Genomic DNA, 12,548 nt, shown 5'->3' with positions numbered 1-12,548 from the left:
AACATTTTACATTGTTAATGGTGATAAAGTTAAGAAACATGTAGTGAACTTTTTCATTATTGTAGCTAAATGCTTAATTCATAAACAGAAATATCTTCACTTTCAAAATGTCACTTATATTTCACAAACATTGGAAATGCATTACTGAAATATATGAAATGACCAATTTTAGACATGCATTAGACAAGCATATTAAAATAAATTTTTTATTGTATGTGAAATGTTTTTTTTTTCTTCTTCTTCTTCTGCATGGGAGAACATATGATTGGTCTTTTAACCAGGGTTCTTTGCACTGCTGTTGTAAATACTTCACAAGAGTATGCAGTAACAATATTGTGCAATGGTAATGGAATTCAAGGATCTGACATGTTTTACATTTTCTGAACATTTAGTCAGAAACCACGCTAATGTGACAGCACTAGCTTTGTAGATATATATTCAATGAAGCATAGGTACTAAGTGCAACAAGGAGTTGGTGTATTTTTAATATTTTGCTATGCATAAACCACTCAAACAAATTTTAATGTGGTTAACAAATATGGATATGCAGGTACATATATTTTAAACAAGCGCGAATCTGCAATAGCTGGGACCGCACACGCACATGCATCCATGTGTGCATGCATCCACGCACACACCCTCACACAAACACGTGACCTCTTCTTTGGCTTATGACCAACCTTTCCACAAAATCTTGTGCAAATCTGTGAATCCGTTCAGGAGTTATGCACCTTTTTGTGATAGGCCATGCCCATTGTCACGCCCCCTCTTGGTCAATTGGCCTAAAAGTTAATCAGCTGCACCTTCCGGTCATGGCCAATGTCCATGCCAAATTTCAGCCTCCTGGGGCGAAAACTGTGGCCGCTATGGGGTGGGACACTTCTGTGGACCAACCGGCTAACTGACCAACCAACAGAGCTATAGAGCTGCGGTCGCAGCTAAAAAGAACTGATGTACGCTGACCTGTCTTTGTGAGCACAATTTTTACCTTCGAACCAAGTAAAAAATAAAAACTTAAAACATTCCACATGTCAGAGCACAATTATTAACAATATTTCTTCTTCAAATGTGCTTGTTGCAAAAACTTGTTGTACGTCGCTCTGGATAAGAGCGTCTGCTAAATGCCTATAATGTAATGTAATGTGCACACACATGCAGATATATATATAGTGGGCGTGGTATAAACCGAAAGTGGGTGGGGTTTAACTCACTGTATGAAATGGCAAAAATTCCTGATTTTTACCATTATAATCACTGGCACTGCTATCAATAATAGCCCAATAATAGCAACAGGTAATTTGCTATTTAAAGCTGCATTTAACAAACAATAACCTACATGTCGCAGGATATGTAGTGGTTAGATTTTGGCCTTAGAGAGGGAAACAGTGAATAAGAATGTGGCCTGGCCTCCACATCAAAAGCATCAAAGTAAATGTGATTGGGGCAATTTTAAATACCACTGATACCCTAATCTAGGCTGACAATCTATGGGTCTCACCTCCTCAGAAGAGACAAACCATATGACACAGCACACCATATCGGGGGTTGGAGACCCTGCATGCCTAACATTTCCCATTACTTTTAGTTTGAATGCAATCTTTAGGTAAGCTAGTCCTTGCCATAAATTAGTCTGACCCACCTTCCATTCTCTTCTAAACCTTAACCCGGCATCACCCAATCAAGGCAAACATCCTTAAGCCATGCTGGGTAAGGTATTTAAGATGGCCACAGGAGAAAGTTGTTTGTGTTGCGTTTGGTTTCAGAGCCTGGAAGAAGAAGAGTTTTCCTCTTTTTATTTTGGTGGTGGTTCCTTGGTTGTGTGCTTGTAGCTGGTTTCCTTTCATCCTGTGGCGCTTATACTGGAAGTGGGTGATACTATAGCAAGGTCTGGCTGATCCATTTCTCTCTCTCTCTCTCATCCGTTTCTCTCTCTGAATTTTCTGGTATTTCTAGATCTTCTGTTGTGTAATTTAGAAGTAGTGTGCCTGCATTCAATGAAGAATGTATGTTTTCAATTCATTAATATAATTGACTGCTTCTTATTGAATTAAATTATTTAATCTTAAAACCTGGTATAGAGCTTGTTTTGAATTGTTGGTTGATTCCACCAGTACACTGTTGACTGACCTATCAATGAATTTTAAACATAATTATTAAATTTAATCTAGTAAAATATATTTTACATGTAGGTTAAGTAAGGGGTTCTAGCACACAATATCGCTTGAGTTCAGTATTCAGAGTGCTGAACATCTTAACAAGGACATTGATTGTTGGAACCGCTGGACTCAGAAAATAAACTTATTCTTAATGAATCCTTGCTTGTCCGACAATGTTATATAGCTATAACAGGCTTCTATAATGCTGAGGTTAACAGTCAAATCAAGTTTAAAACATAGGCAAAATATTTGTATAAATTAAAACAGTTTCTCATTCTTACTCTGAACTGCATAGTATGAACTGCATGAAGCCCACCACCACCCCTACTGGAGAGACACTGAAGTCAATTACAGTATAAGCTGACAAAAGTGCTTTTATAATTCAAAAGAGAGTTCCTCATCTTCATTATGAACTACTGTGCGCTATGAACTCCCAATTCATTTTCTTAAACTACAGACTGTAAGGCTAACATATTTTGTTTTTTTAAAAAATACTTTTCCTCCCCTCTTTGTTGAAGCCCCACTCTATCTGTAGGCTTGATTTGCATAAGCTTGGATAAATTAAAGAGAACATCAAAATCTTATGGAGATGCACAAAGAGAATCCTAAAAGTGCACCCACCAGGCTGCCAGGTAGCTCATCCTGTTAAGGCACTGTTGCAGTGTACAGATGGGCTCATGGTCCGGTGCTGAATCCACCAGTGCCAACTGTGACAATGTGCAATCGGCTCTGTTGGCAGCACATCATCTCACTTGCAACCCCTGCTGGCCATTTTGGCCATTATAAATTCATCCGTAGTACAGCACATCTTTTGTCTCAGGTGCTCCTTGCTCCGTAAAAAAGATGTTTCATTTTGCTTTGGAACATAACAGGCTTCATTCAAAGCTCTGCAGTCCCCTCTCCAGTTTCCTGTGGTCACCCTTTTCAACAATCATGTGGATGAAAGTCATTGGTGCACCTCCAAAACCGTGATTGTTTTTTGGAGTCTTTGGATGAGGCGACTTGCCTCCGATTTACACCCCTGTGTTACCCTGTGGACGCCGGGCTACACCTCCAGAGGGTTGGGCATGAAGTGCTTCTCGTACCCCGAGAAAAAATCCTGCGTCTCTGTGGGACTCAAGAACACACACTCCTCATCTCCCTGGGTTTCAATCATCTTGCTGTAGTCCTCTCCTCTGCTGCTAAGCTCCAGTCCCCCCTTTCCCAAAGTCTCTGTCCACTCCTCCTCTGCCTCGTCTTCAGCGCTCTCTTGCTCCATCCGTTTCAGCCCCTCCTCGACCTGTCCGTACCTCTGTCTGTCGCACAGAGACATCCTCTCCTGGCACCCACTGTCCTCCAGGTCCTCCCATTCACTGACCTCCAGGTAAGGCAACGTCTGAATGGACTCTGCTACGGAGAAAAACCCAGTCCAACTGCTGCAGCTGCACTGTTGTACAGACAGAGAAAGAGATAGAGAGGGAAGCAGAGACAGCGAGAAAGACCTTCTCAATGAACTGCAGTGTGTAGGAGCTCACTAGAGCAGCATTTGCATTTTAATTTGGAAGCATACACTCCTCTCAAAGGCGTGCAATGCAAAACCGCAAGCTCTTACCAGTGGCCGTCGGAACAGCTGACTGTTGGCCGGGTCAGGCACTTTGACACAGCACCTCAGCTGCTTTAAGCTGTGTATGCCATGCTGTCTGCACAGAGAAACAGAAGCATCGCAGTCAGCGGCGTGGATAAACGCACTCTCCGTCAGCTATCCTCAGAGAGAGGACCGATCGTACTGTTCCCGTTCGGCAGACGCCTTCGATCAGCAGGTGACATAAGTACTCATTCACACAGCTGGGTAACCAAACCTCGGAGGGCTCAGGGAGGGAAAGAGACAGACACAGGTGGACCGCTTCCTTACCGGCAGCTGAAGAGCAGGAGGATCAGCCCCAAAGCCACCACTATCGGGATGGACAATACCGAGTAGACGTACTCTGCGAGAGAAAACAGTGTGACAGAGGGAACAATGATTAGACCTGGTGAAAAAAATTGACTGTGTCAACTTTCATCAGAGAGGCCTGCATGGGTGATATGGCGGGGTGGGGGGGCTGCAGTACCACTGGTGCCAGTGGTCATGAAGCGGAGGTATTCTTTTGGCCCTTGTCCTGCTTCGCTCTCAGCGCAGATCCAAACGTGGTACTCCTGTCCTGGCTGCAGGCCCGAAATCAGGAGGCTGCTGCTGTCTCCACTCACATTGTACTCTGAGGACAGATGGAGAGAAAGAGAGAGTGTGTGTGTGTGTGTGTGTGTGTGTGCATGTCAGTGTGCCCATCATTCAGGATCATGATCCCTCAGTGCAGTGAGTGTAATAATGTATTTGCCTTAATTTAGCCAGGTGAAATGAGAACTCAACTTTCCTTTGTAGCGATTACCTGGGGCATCATGGTTGAAATGGAATGCATGGAACTGTGCAGGAAATCAATTGAAGTGTACGATGCCTAAATACATTCACACACATTCATACAGACACATGTAGAGAGCAGGTGGCAGGTGTGCTGGGAATTCAACCAGGGAGACATAGTCACCACTACTCATTCAAAAGAAGTGCCTTGGGTCCTGCAGTGACTTCAGTGAGTCAGGACCTCAGTTAAACACCTCACCCGAAGGGGCAGGGTACCTGTGTGGATTTCCAGTTGTGATGTCACTGTGTACATCTATGGTTTTCCTATGGTGATGTCACAGTATACTTGTTTGCATTCTCATTGTGATGGTGATGTCACAATGCACCTGTGCGGTTTTTCTGTTGTGACGTCAGTGTACCTGTGTGGTTACCCTGTCCCAAACGGTAACACAGGATGACACTCCTCCATTGACTCAGGGGGAGTTCCCAGGACAAGGTGACTTCAGAAATGCTGATTTGGGAAACGTGAAATCCAGTCACTTTTGGGGGAACTGGGGGTTGGGGAGAAGAAGGGAGGGTAGAGAAGAAATTAAACATGATTTTATGATGGGGAGATGGTAAAAATAGCACCGAATAAGTTATTAGATTAGTACAGGATATGACAACCAAAGCACATTCGTACCTAGAGAAACCAAATTTTGAAATTAAGGGCAACAGGCCAGGAGACTTGCAGCTCTCTTTAAAGCTCTCACTGACATACCTACTGATTGGGAGCCAGTTAGACAGTGTATTGGCCCTCACCTCCTTGCACAGTGTATGTGATGACAGATCCAAGCAGACAACAGCGGTTGGCAATGACACTGAACAATGAAATATTGTATGGGGTGTAGTTCCTGAAGTCACCTGCAGATGGAAACAGAAACAGCAAAGAGGGGAAGTCGTACTGTGTAACAACGGTTGAGAATTGAATTATTGACAATATAGGCTGGTCTATTCAATTATGGCCTTAGGTGGGTTTTATATACATATATTTGTATGTATAGCCCACATATTATTTCTATATGTAATAAAATTCAGAACCCTAAAGCTGGCCAGTCACCTGTCACGATGACACTTCTCTGATTCCCGTTCAATTTTATCCAATTAAACGCCTGCGTTTCCACCTCCTTAAGCTGCACCACGTACTGCACATCCCCAGTAAGGTGCGAGGGTGGGGCCCATGACACATTGAAGCTCCGCCCCTCCTTGGCCACCGCAAAACCACCTGACACCAGCAACTGCGGGCCTTCTAGAAAGAAACACATTTCAATCAGGGAGCACATTTCTCACCTGGTGAACCCTAGCGACAAGCAATAAAGAGTGATCCTCACATACTTCTGCTTATTTCTCCTCGTGATTTCTCAAATGAATCCTATTGGCCTACCTGGCGCAGGGAGGGCCAAAGGGGCGGGGTCTGTCGCCCCCTGTGAGGTGTAGGCCGTTAAGCACACCCCCGTTACCCCCCGGAGGGAGATGGGAAGGCGAAAGCACTGGGCACCCCAACACCCGCCCATACGCTCCGTGGCCCCCAGCTCCTCTGCTGACAGGTTCATCACAGCCACGTTCCCAGGGTTACGTTCCACTGTCACCAGGTAACCCAGCACCCTTCCCTGGGCCACAGAGAGGGGAGGCTTCTAAGGAAAGGCACGGGGGGGGGGGGGGGGGTAATTGGTTGCACAATTACTATGGGTCCCAATTGCAGAGCCAAAACAAACCAAAAACTGAAATTGTCTCACTGCCCAGGTACTTACAGACTGCACTCTATGAACGACTCCAGTGAGTTCTGGCCATTTTGTGTAGCTGTTTTGGGTCTTCAGCACCACATGGCAATGAGCAGAATGCAGTGTGCATATGCAGGCACAGTTACCTTCCAAACGACGGAACATTCCAGCTGTTCATCAGAATCGTCCTCACAGTCAGCCCATACATCCAGTTTTCCAGCAGGAGCTGAGGATGACAGAGAGAGAAAGAAAAAGAGAGAGAGAGAGAGAGAAAAAAAATGACCACAGTCCCGACCTTATGCTGCACTAGGGCTCTACAGCACTCCCATTTTAGAAGCATTTGCTCCTGAAAATCGATATGTGAAAATTATTTAGGAGCACACCTAATAATTATGATGCATTAGGGTGCTCCAAAATTTTTCAACTAAGAAGCACATATGCTCCATGTAACAAAATCTTGTCATAGAGCCCTGTGCACGACATTACCCATAAGCACCATGCAGGGTCTCTCTAACCTGACTCAGAGCTCTGCACTGGGTAGATGTGGCTCCAGGTGCTTTTGACAGCCTCCTTGCCAAAACAAGCACAGCGCACGCGGAAATCGTACTCTGAGAACGGCTCTGGGTCCAGGAGCAGGAAGCTGTCCTGGGCATCATCGTCTCCCTAAACAACACACGCGCACACACAGGCAGGCACACATACACGCACACACACACACACGCACAGAAAAACACACACACAACCAAGAGTATGGTGAGACATAAAAGCATCTACAGAGTGTAAACAGCTTCCAGTAGAACAAAGCTCATTTTAATCAAAGCTCAAAGCACCTTTATGTGCACATTCCTAATGCATTCTCAGACGCACAGCAATGTAGCTGAGCTGGTGAAGTGCACCGAGAGAAGCGCACAGCATCCAGCAGAGCAGCCTTCAGAGGACGAGTGTTTGGATGCGCTCTCCTGACGGAGGAGAACACCCCCCTCCTCACCTCCGTCCAGGCCTGCTCATCCCGCATCCGGTACTGAACTTCACAGCTCCTGTCCGAGTCCTCGGTCATGTGGAGGGACGGGTCGCACTCCAAATCCCAGAAGATCTCGAGAGGCTGAACGGAATGGTTGGTGATCTTTGGAACAAGTGGCTGCTCTGAAGGAGGACAGGAAAAAGAAAAGGAGGAAGGAGGGAGGAGTCAGTTGCGTCCTGGGGTGGAAACGGATGCTAGGACAGATGAATCCGCCGACTCACCGATATCGAGGGTGTCGATGTCAAGCCTTTCAGACTGGGCCACACCCAAGGGGTTGCTGGCAACAACCCACACGGACATGGTGCCGTGACTGAACTTGACACGAGGGATGACTGCACTTGTAACACCTGCCTCAACTTCCCGCTCACCGCTACTGCCGTGGATGGAGAGAGTGGTTAAGAAATGCCAAAAGGTGCACGTACACCTACATACACGCACACACAGACACAAGCGCATACACACACATGCGCAGGCACACGAGCACACAAGCAGGCACGTGCACACACCACACACACATGCACACACACCAGGTACACAAGCACGCACGCACGCACACACACACATGAGCACACACACTGCCACTCCCCGGGTGACACAAGAGCCGACTGCATCTCCCTGAGGAGCGTCCAGCTGGACTGTGGGGCCCACCCACGCCTTCCCAAAATGAGAGCAGAGGTTGTGATGAGCCCCCCAGGGGGCGTGGCCGAGCTCACCTGTGCTGCTCCCAGTGCAGAGTGTAGTTGACGGGCAGCAGCGGCCGCTCCCCAGGGTCCCAGGTGCAGTGAATATCAGTGCTGTCATAGGGGATGAGGCACTTGGGGCGGGACGGAGGGGAAGGAGGATCTAAATCAGGGAGGGAGGGGCTGGTTGGAAACTTTGTGCAACCACCAACTCCCCCACCTTGCCCCACCCCCACCCCATCAGACTGTTTTCACAGAAACGTTCAGCTCGCACCCTAAACCCTGACACACAAACAGGAAGCGGTGGCCGTGACGAACAGCGAAACCAGAGCGAGCGCGACTCCATCTGCTCCGTAGCGCCGCCGCGGGCTTCCGTCTCGCGACGAGCACCAGCGCTCTGAACTTTACCGCCACCGGGAGTGACCCCACAAAGAGCCCAGATGCGCTACAGCAACGCAAAACTGCCGGCGCCCCAAAATGCACTGCATGCACCTACCGCAAACTGTTACTGCTGTAGCTGTCAAAGCAGACCTCCTGTTCTTACAATAGAAATTGCTGTTTGTTAGGTTAGTAATACACTTAGTGGTTATTAATGGGCCTCTCTGCCTTTGTGGTGGTACCGGCCACACTCTCGTATTCCTGAGAGTAACACTGTTCTCCACTACTGCACGTAACCTCTGGATAAGAGCTCTGCTAAGTGACTGCAATGTAATGCGATAAACTGAGCAGCAGAGTGTGTGCCATAAGAGACAGGTCCCTTCTGGGATCAATGAGAGCTTTCTGAATGGACAAGTGTTCTATTTGTCTCGCACTATAGGTATATGTGCATGTGTGTGTGTGTGTGTGTGAAATGAAGAGGACCTCTGGGTTTAATATGTGAGTGCATACAGTGTCACTCAGGCACTGAGTGGCCAAGCCCTTGCAAAATGACATCATACTCACAGCCTCCCCGAAGTGTGATGTCACAGTAGGGGAGTGGCCCCAAGCCGACGCAGGTGAGCTCGCAGCGCAGGTGGAGAGTGCCGTCGGCAGGCGCAGGGACAGTGAAGTGGGCAGAGTCGTTGACATAGCGATGCACAAGGACCGTCTCCCCGGCAACGGTGAGACGCAGGGATTGGCTCCCACAACCCCGTTGGGCCAGGCTCACGTGACACGCCCCCGAAACGTTACCACCAACAAGGAAATATCTTTCCCACAGGCAATTCACAGTCACTCCAAGAGCTAAGAGTGAAGAGACAACAAGAGAGAATGAGTGAAAGACAGAGAGAGAGAGCAAGAGGAAGAGACAGGGATGAAGATGGGGGAGTGAGGGAGGAAGAGAGAGAAAGCCAGGGACACATATAAGTATGCAAATTAAAAAATTATATAATAATAATAACAAAATCACTATAATAATGAAAATATTAATTATTATTATTATTATTGTTGTTATTATTATTATTATTATTATTATTATTATTATTATTATTAATATTATTATTCGATAGTAGTTGGGGTTGAGGTGGGTCACAAGATACAAGATAAATAAGCATAGGATTTAGTGGACTGCGGGTTAGGGAAAGTGAAGACTCCCTGTGCTCCTGGGACTCTACCGTGAGGACAGTGCTGTCCCTTTTCTCACCTTGCTGATGGACATGGGCAACAAGTAGAAATAAGCAGGTCCAAATCCATGCCATCACCTTGAGCTGCTGAGGCCTGGTCAGGGCAGGAGCACGAGCATGTGGACGGAGGGAGGGAGAGAGTGTGCGTGTGTGTGTGTGAGAAAGAGAGGGAGAGAGGGCAGGTTTTCAACCCACTTTCATCACCTCAAGGGAAAAACATGACACATTCCTAAATGAGAGTTCACACTGTAATATCCTTAATGCACAGCAATCTTTGTCATTTAAATCATTTCAAATAATATTTGACTCAGTGTGACGGGTGGGTAATATGTACTGATACACACCCAAGGTTAGTTGACTGTAAATCAAATGTACATACACAATAAGCAATATTATTATTATTATTACTATTCTTAAATACCCAGTAAGGAGGTAGTTAAGCAACAAAACAGAGAGGAAGAGGAGAGTCATGAATTAATCTGAAATCCATGAGTGTACGTTTTCAATCCTCTAGTGCATATAACATTGAATGGCATGGCACCAACCACTAGGGTTGCAACAATAACTGCCATATCGCCGTACTTTGGTGATGGGAGGCTTACCGCAGGTTTGGACACCTCACCATCATTACCACAGTTACAGTATATTGTCCTGATGGCAGTCTTTGGGACAAAGACATATTTTTATTGAATTGGCTCTGTACTCCATAATCTTAGATTTGTAATCAAACAATTCACTATTTGTGGTTAAAGAGCAGATTCTCCGCATTTATCAAGGGCTATTTTTTTATACGTTTTGGTTTCACCATGTAGAAATTACAGCACTTCGTATATATGGTGTATCCATGGTGTATATATTATGGTGCCCAGAAAAAAGTTGTATTTTCTACATGGTGAAGTCAAAATTAATTAAAAAATACCCTCTACTAAAAGCTGATAATCTCCACTTTAAGCACAGGTGAGTTTTATTACAAATATAAATTTGTGCATTACAGAGCCAAATAAAAAAAAAAATGTCTTTGTCGCAAACATTATGGAGGGCACTGTATATATTCAGACAAGTATGCTTGGCTATAGCAAAGTTCACCTCTCTGTAAGAATGACCAGAAACTGTGTTTATAGGCCCAAGTTTGGGACGCACAGCTATCACTATAACAAATGCTATCACTATAACAACGCCGGGTCCCCCACAGCGAACCCTCAAAACCAGCTGACTTTTTTTTATTCGGCGGGGCGCCGCACATAAGCCGCGTTTCCGCCCAAAGTACCCGGAACTTTTAGTCCCAGGAACTACTTTTCAAGAAAGTTCCTTCAGGCCATTGTTGTCTGCGTTTCCACCGCGGTCTAAAGTTCCGCGACGATTAGGCTAATTAGTCCGCTGACGTATGAAAAAGTATGTTTTTCATCAACTCATATCCCCACGGACTGACCACACAACCACAGCAAAATCCCTGGGTCAACACCGTTAAGTAACCACAGAATTTCGCTTTTGGACATTGTTTTGACCCAAAAAAAAGTCCAGTAACTTAACGTGACGTAACGTGCCTACTGACCTACTGCAACGAGGTCTGTTGACTTGGTTTTCGTTTTCAATGAACCGAGAGCATTATTTCTTTACCTCTCGTTTCACTAAATGCCTTCGTGCCTGCCCAGTGGCAAAGCAGATAAGAACAACACAAAGTAATTTCACATAAGTGTTTTGTGCAAAAACGAGATAACACTAATCTGCACGTTTACAGAGCCAACACCAAAGAACATATCTTCACACCTTCGCAGCATTTCCCTTCTCGGAAGCAAAGCGAGTAGGTCGATATCTTCATCTGCCCCACCACCCAGCTCGGCCGCCGCGATTACTGTTCATGTAACCCTATCAATGAGCGCAATTTCCATTACATTACATTACATTACAGGCATTATGTACATGTACTTGGACCGGTACTTCTCTCTAGGGGTTTCGTCATACTTGTTCCTGGTTATGGTTATACACTTTGTTGTACGTCGCTCTGGATAACCATAACCAGGAACAAGTATGACGAAACCCCTAGAGAGAAGTACCGGTCCAAGTACAGGGAACAACCGCATAGTTCAACTTGGACCCTGATGGTTAAACTGATTAACACTAACAACGAGAACGGCAACAACGCAATCTATGGAAAAATAAAAATAAATAAATAAAAAAAAATAAAAAAAACAAGTAATCGTTAAGAGATTTCCGACCCATCAAAGTAAAAACGTCAACCAAAACCGCTACACAAATCAAATTTGCCTATTATTATACAATAAAATTGCTAATCAGCCGATACACCGAGAATTAGCAGGGTTGATGCCATCTCTGGTTAAGCGTGTACAACATTACCAGAACGTAAACTGTACAAAACTAAAATTAAAAAAAAACATTTGCGCTTATGACCCACTTAATATCCTAAGAAAAAGATGGGCGCCAGTCTGTCCAGCTTAAAGTTGCCTACATTTATTGATATCACATGCATTATGAACGTGCTCGTGGAAAGGTTTGGGTCATTTACTTCTGTGCACATAACTTGTGTATTAAGATAACAAAAACTAAGTTTAATATCGAGAACAAATATTTACTGTTTTAAGCTACTGAACTGGCACATTTTCAAGGCAGTACCTATACATATATTTAAAATGTTAAACATACATACCGATGAACAACATCCAGTAATAACCATCAACAAATGTGCTCGTACGCCCGCTGAGCTGTCTCATACTCCCCAAAGCAAGACGAGCGAATTTTCTTTGTCATGCATGACGTTACTCCAACACTTTGGTCTGGCCAATCGTATCCTATGTCGAAATCATACACGCTCTATGTTCGAAACCGGCCGAAACAATCGTGCGTTTCTCTGTACTGGAGATATTTTCACTAATAGAGGGAATTTCTGTGGTTTCCCTGAATTCCAGTTGGAAGTAGTGCAATTTTATCAATTATCACTGAG

The 12,548-nt window shown here is 45.2% G+C and overlaps 1 protein-coding gene across 6 annotated transcripts; it reads right to left on the bottom strand.

Moving 5' to 3' along the window:
• Positions 1-2,512: 2,512 nt before the first annotated feature.
• On the bottom strand, positions 2,513-12,387 carry LOC118217033 (granulocyte colony-stimulating factor receptor-like). 6 transcript variants are annotated; one of them, XM_035398770.1, is made up of 17 exons: positions 12,255-12,351; positions 11,357-11,455; positions 9,610-9,683; positions 8,931-9,209; positions 8,022-8,151; positions 7,530-7,681; positions 7,276-7,430; positions 6,803-6,950; positions 6,434-6,513; positions 5,951-6,200; positions 5,627-5,812; positions 5,329-5,430; positions 4,947-5,078; positions 4,244-4,387; positions 4,048-4,120; positions 3,748-3,835; positions 2,513-3,582 (listed from the first exon to the last, which is right to left on the bottom strand). In XM_035398770.1, exons 2-17 carry the CDS (start codon positions 11,365-11,367, stop codon positions 3,202-3,204), a joined length of 2,385 nt encoding a protein of 794 aa, XP_035254661.1. In that variant the 5' UTR covers positions 11,368-11,455; positions 12,255-12,351; the 3' UTR covers positions 2,513-3,201. The 6 variants fall into 6 exon arrangements, with proteins under 6 accessions (XP_035254661.1, XP_035254659.1, XP_035254660.1 ...); XM_035398768.1 differs by having other exon boundaries at positions 5,627-5,815; positions 12,255-12,342; XM_035398769.1 differs by having other exon boundaries at positions 5,627-5,815; positions 7,530-7,678; positions 12,255-12,341.
• Positions 12,388-12,548: the final 161 nt, after the last annotated feature.

Source organism: Anguilla anguilla, chromosome 17, assembly GCF_013347855.1.
Source record: "Anguilla anguilla isolate fAngAng1 chromosome 17, fAngAng1.pri, whole genome shotgun sequence".
NCBI lineage: Eukaryota > Metazoa > Chordata > Actinopteri > Anguilliformes > Anguillidae > Anguilla > Anguilla anguilla.
This window is presented reverse-complemented; position numbering and strand designations above follow the sequence as displayed.

What these genes read in the sequence shown, in the direction of transcription:
- LOC118217033 (XM_035398768.1), bottom strand. An exon ending in CACATACACTGTGCAAGGAG is followed by an intron (nt 5,079 to 5,328) that starts GTGAGGGCCAAT and finishes CCCAACCCCCAG; the next exon opens with TTCCCCCAAAAGTGACTGGA. An exon ending in CTCCTGCTCTTCAGCTGCCG is followed by an intron (nt 3,836 to 4,047) that starts GTAAGGAAGCGG and finishes TTCTCTGTGCAG; the next exon opens with ACAGCATGGCATACACAGCT.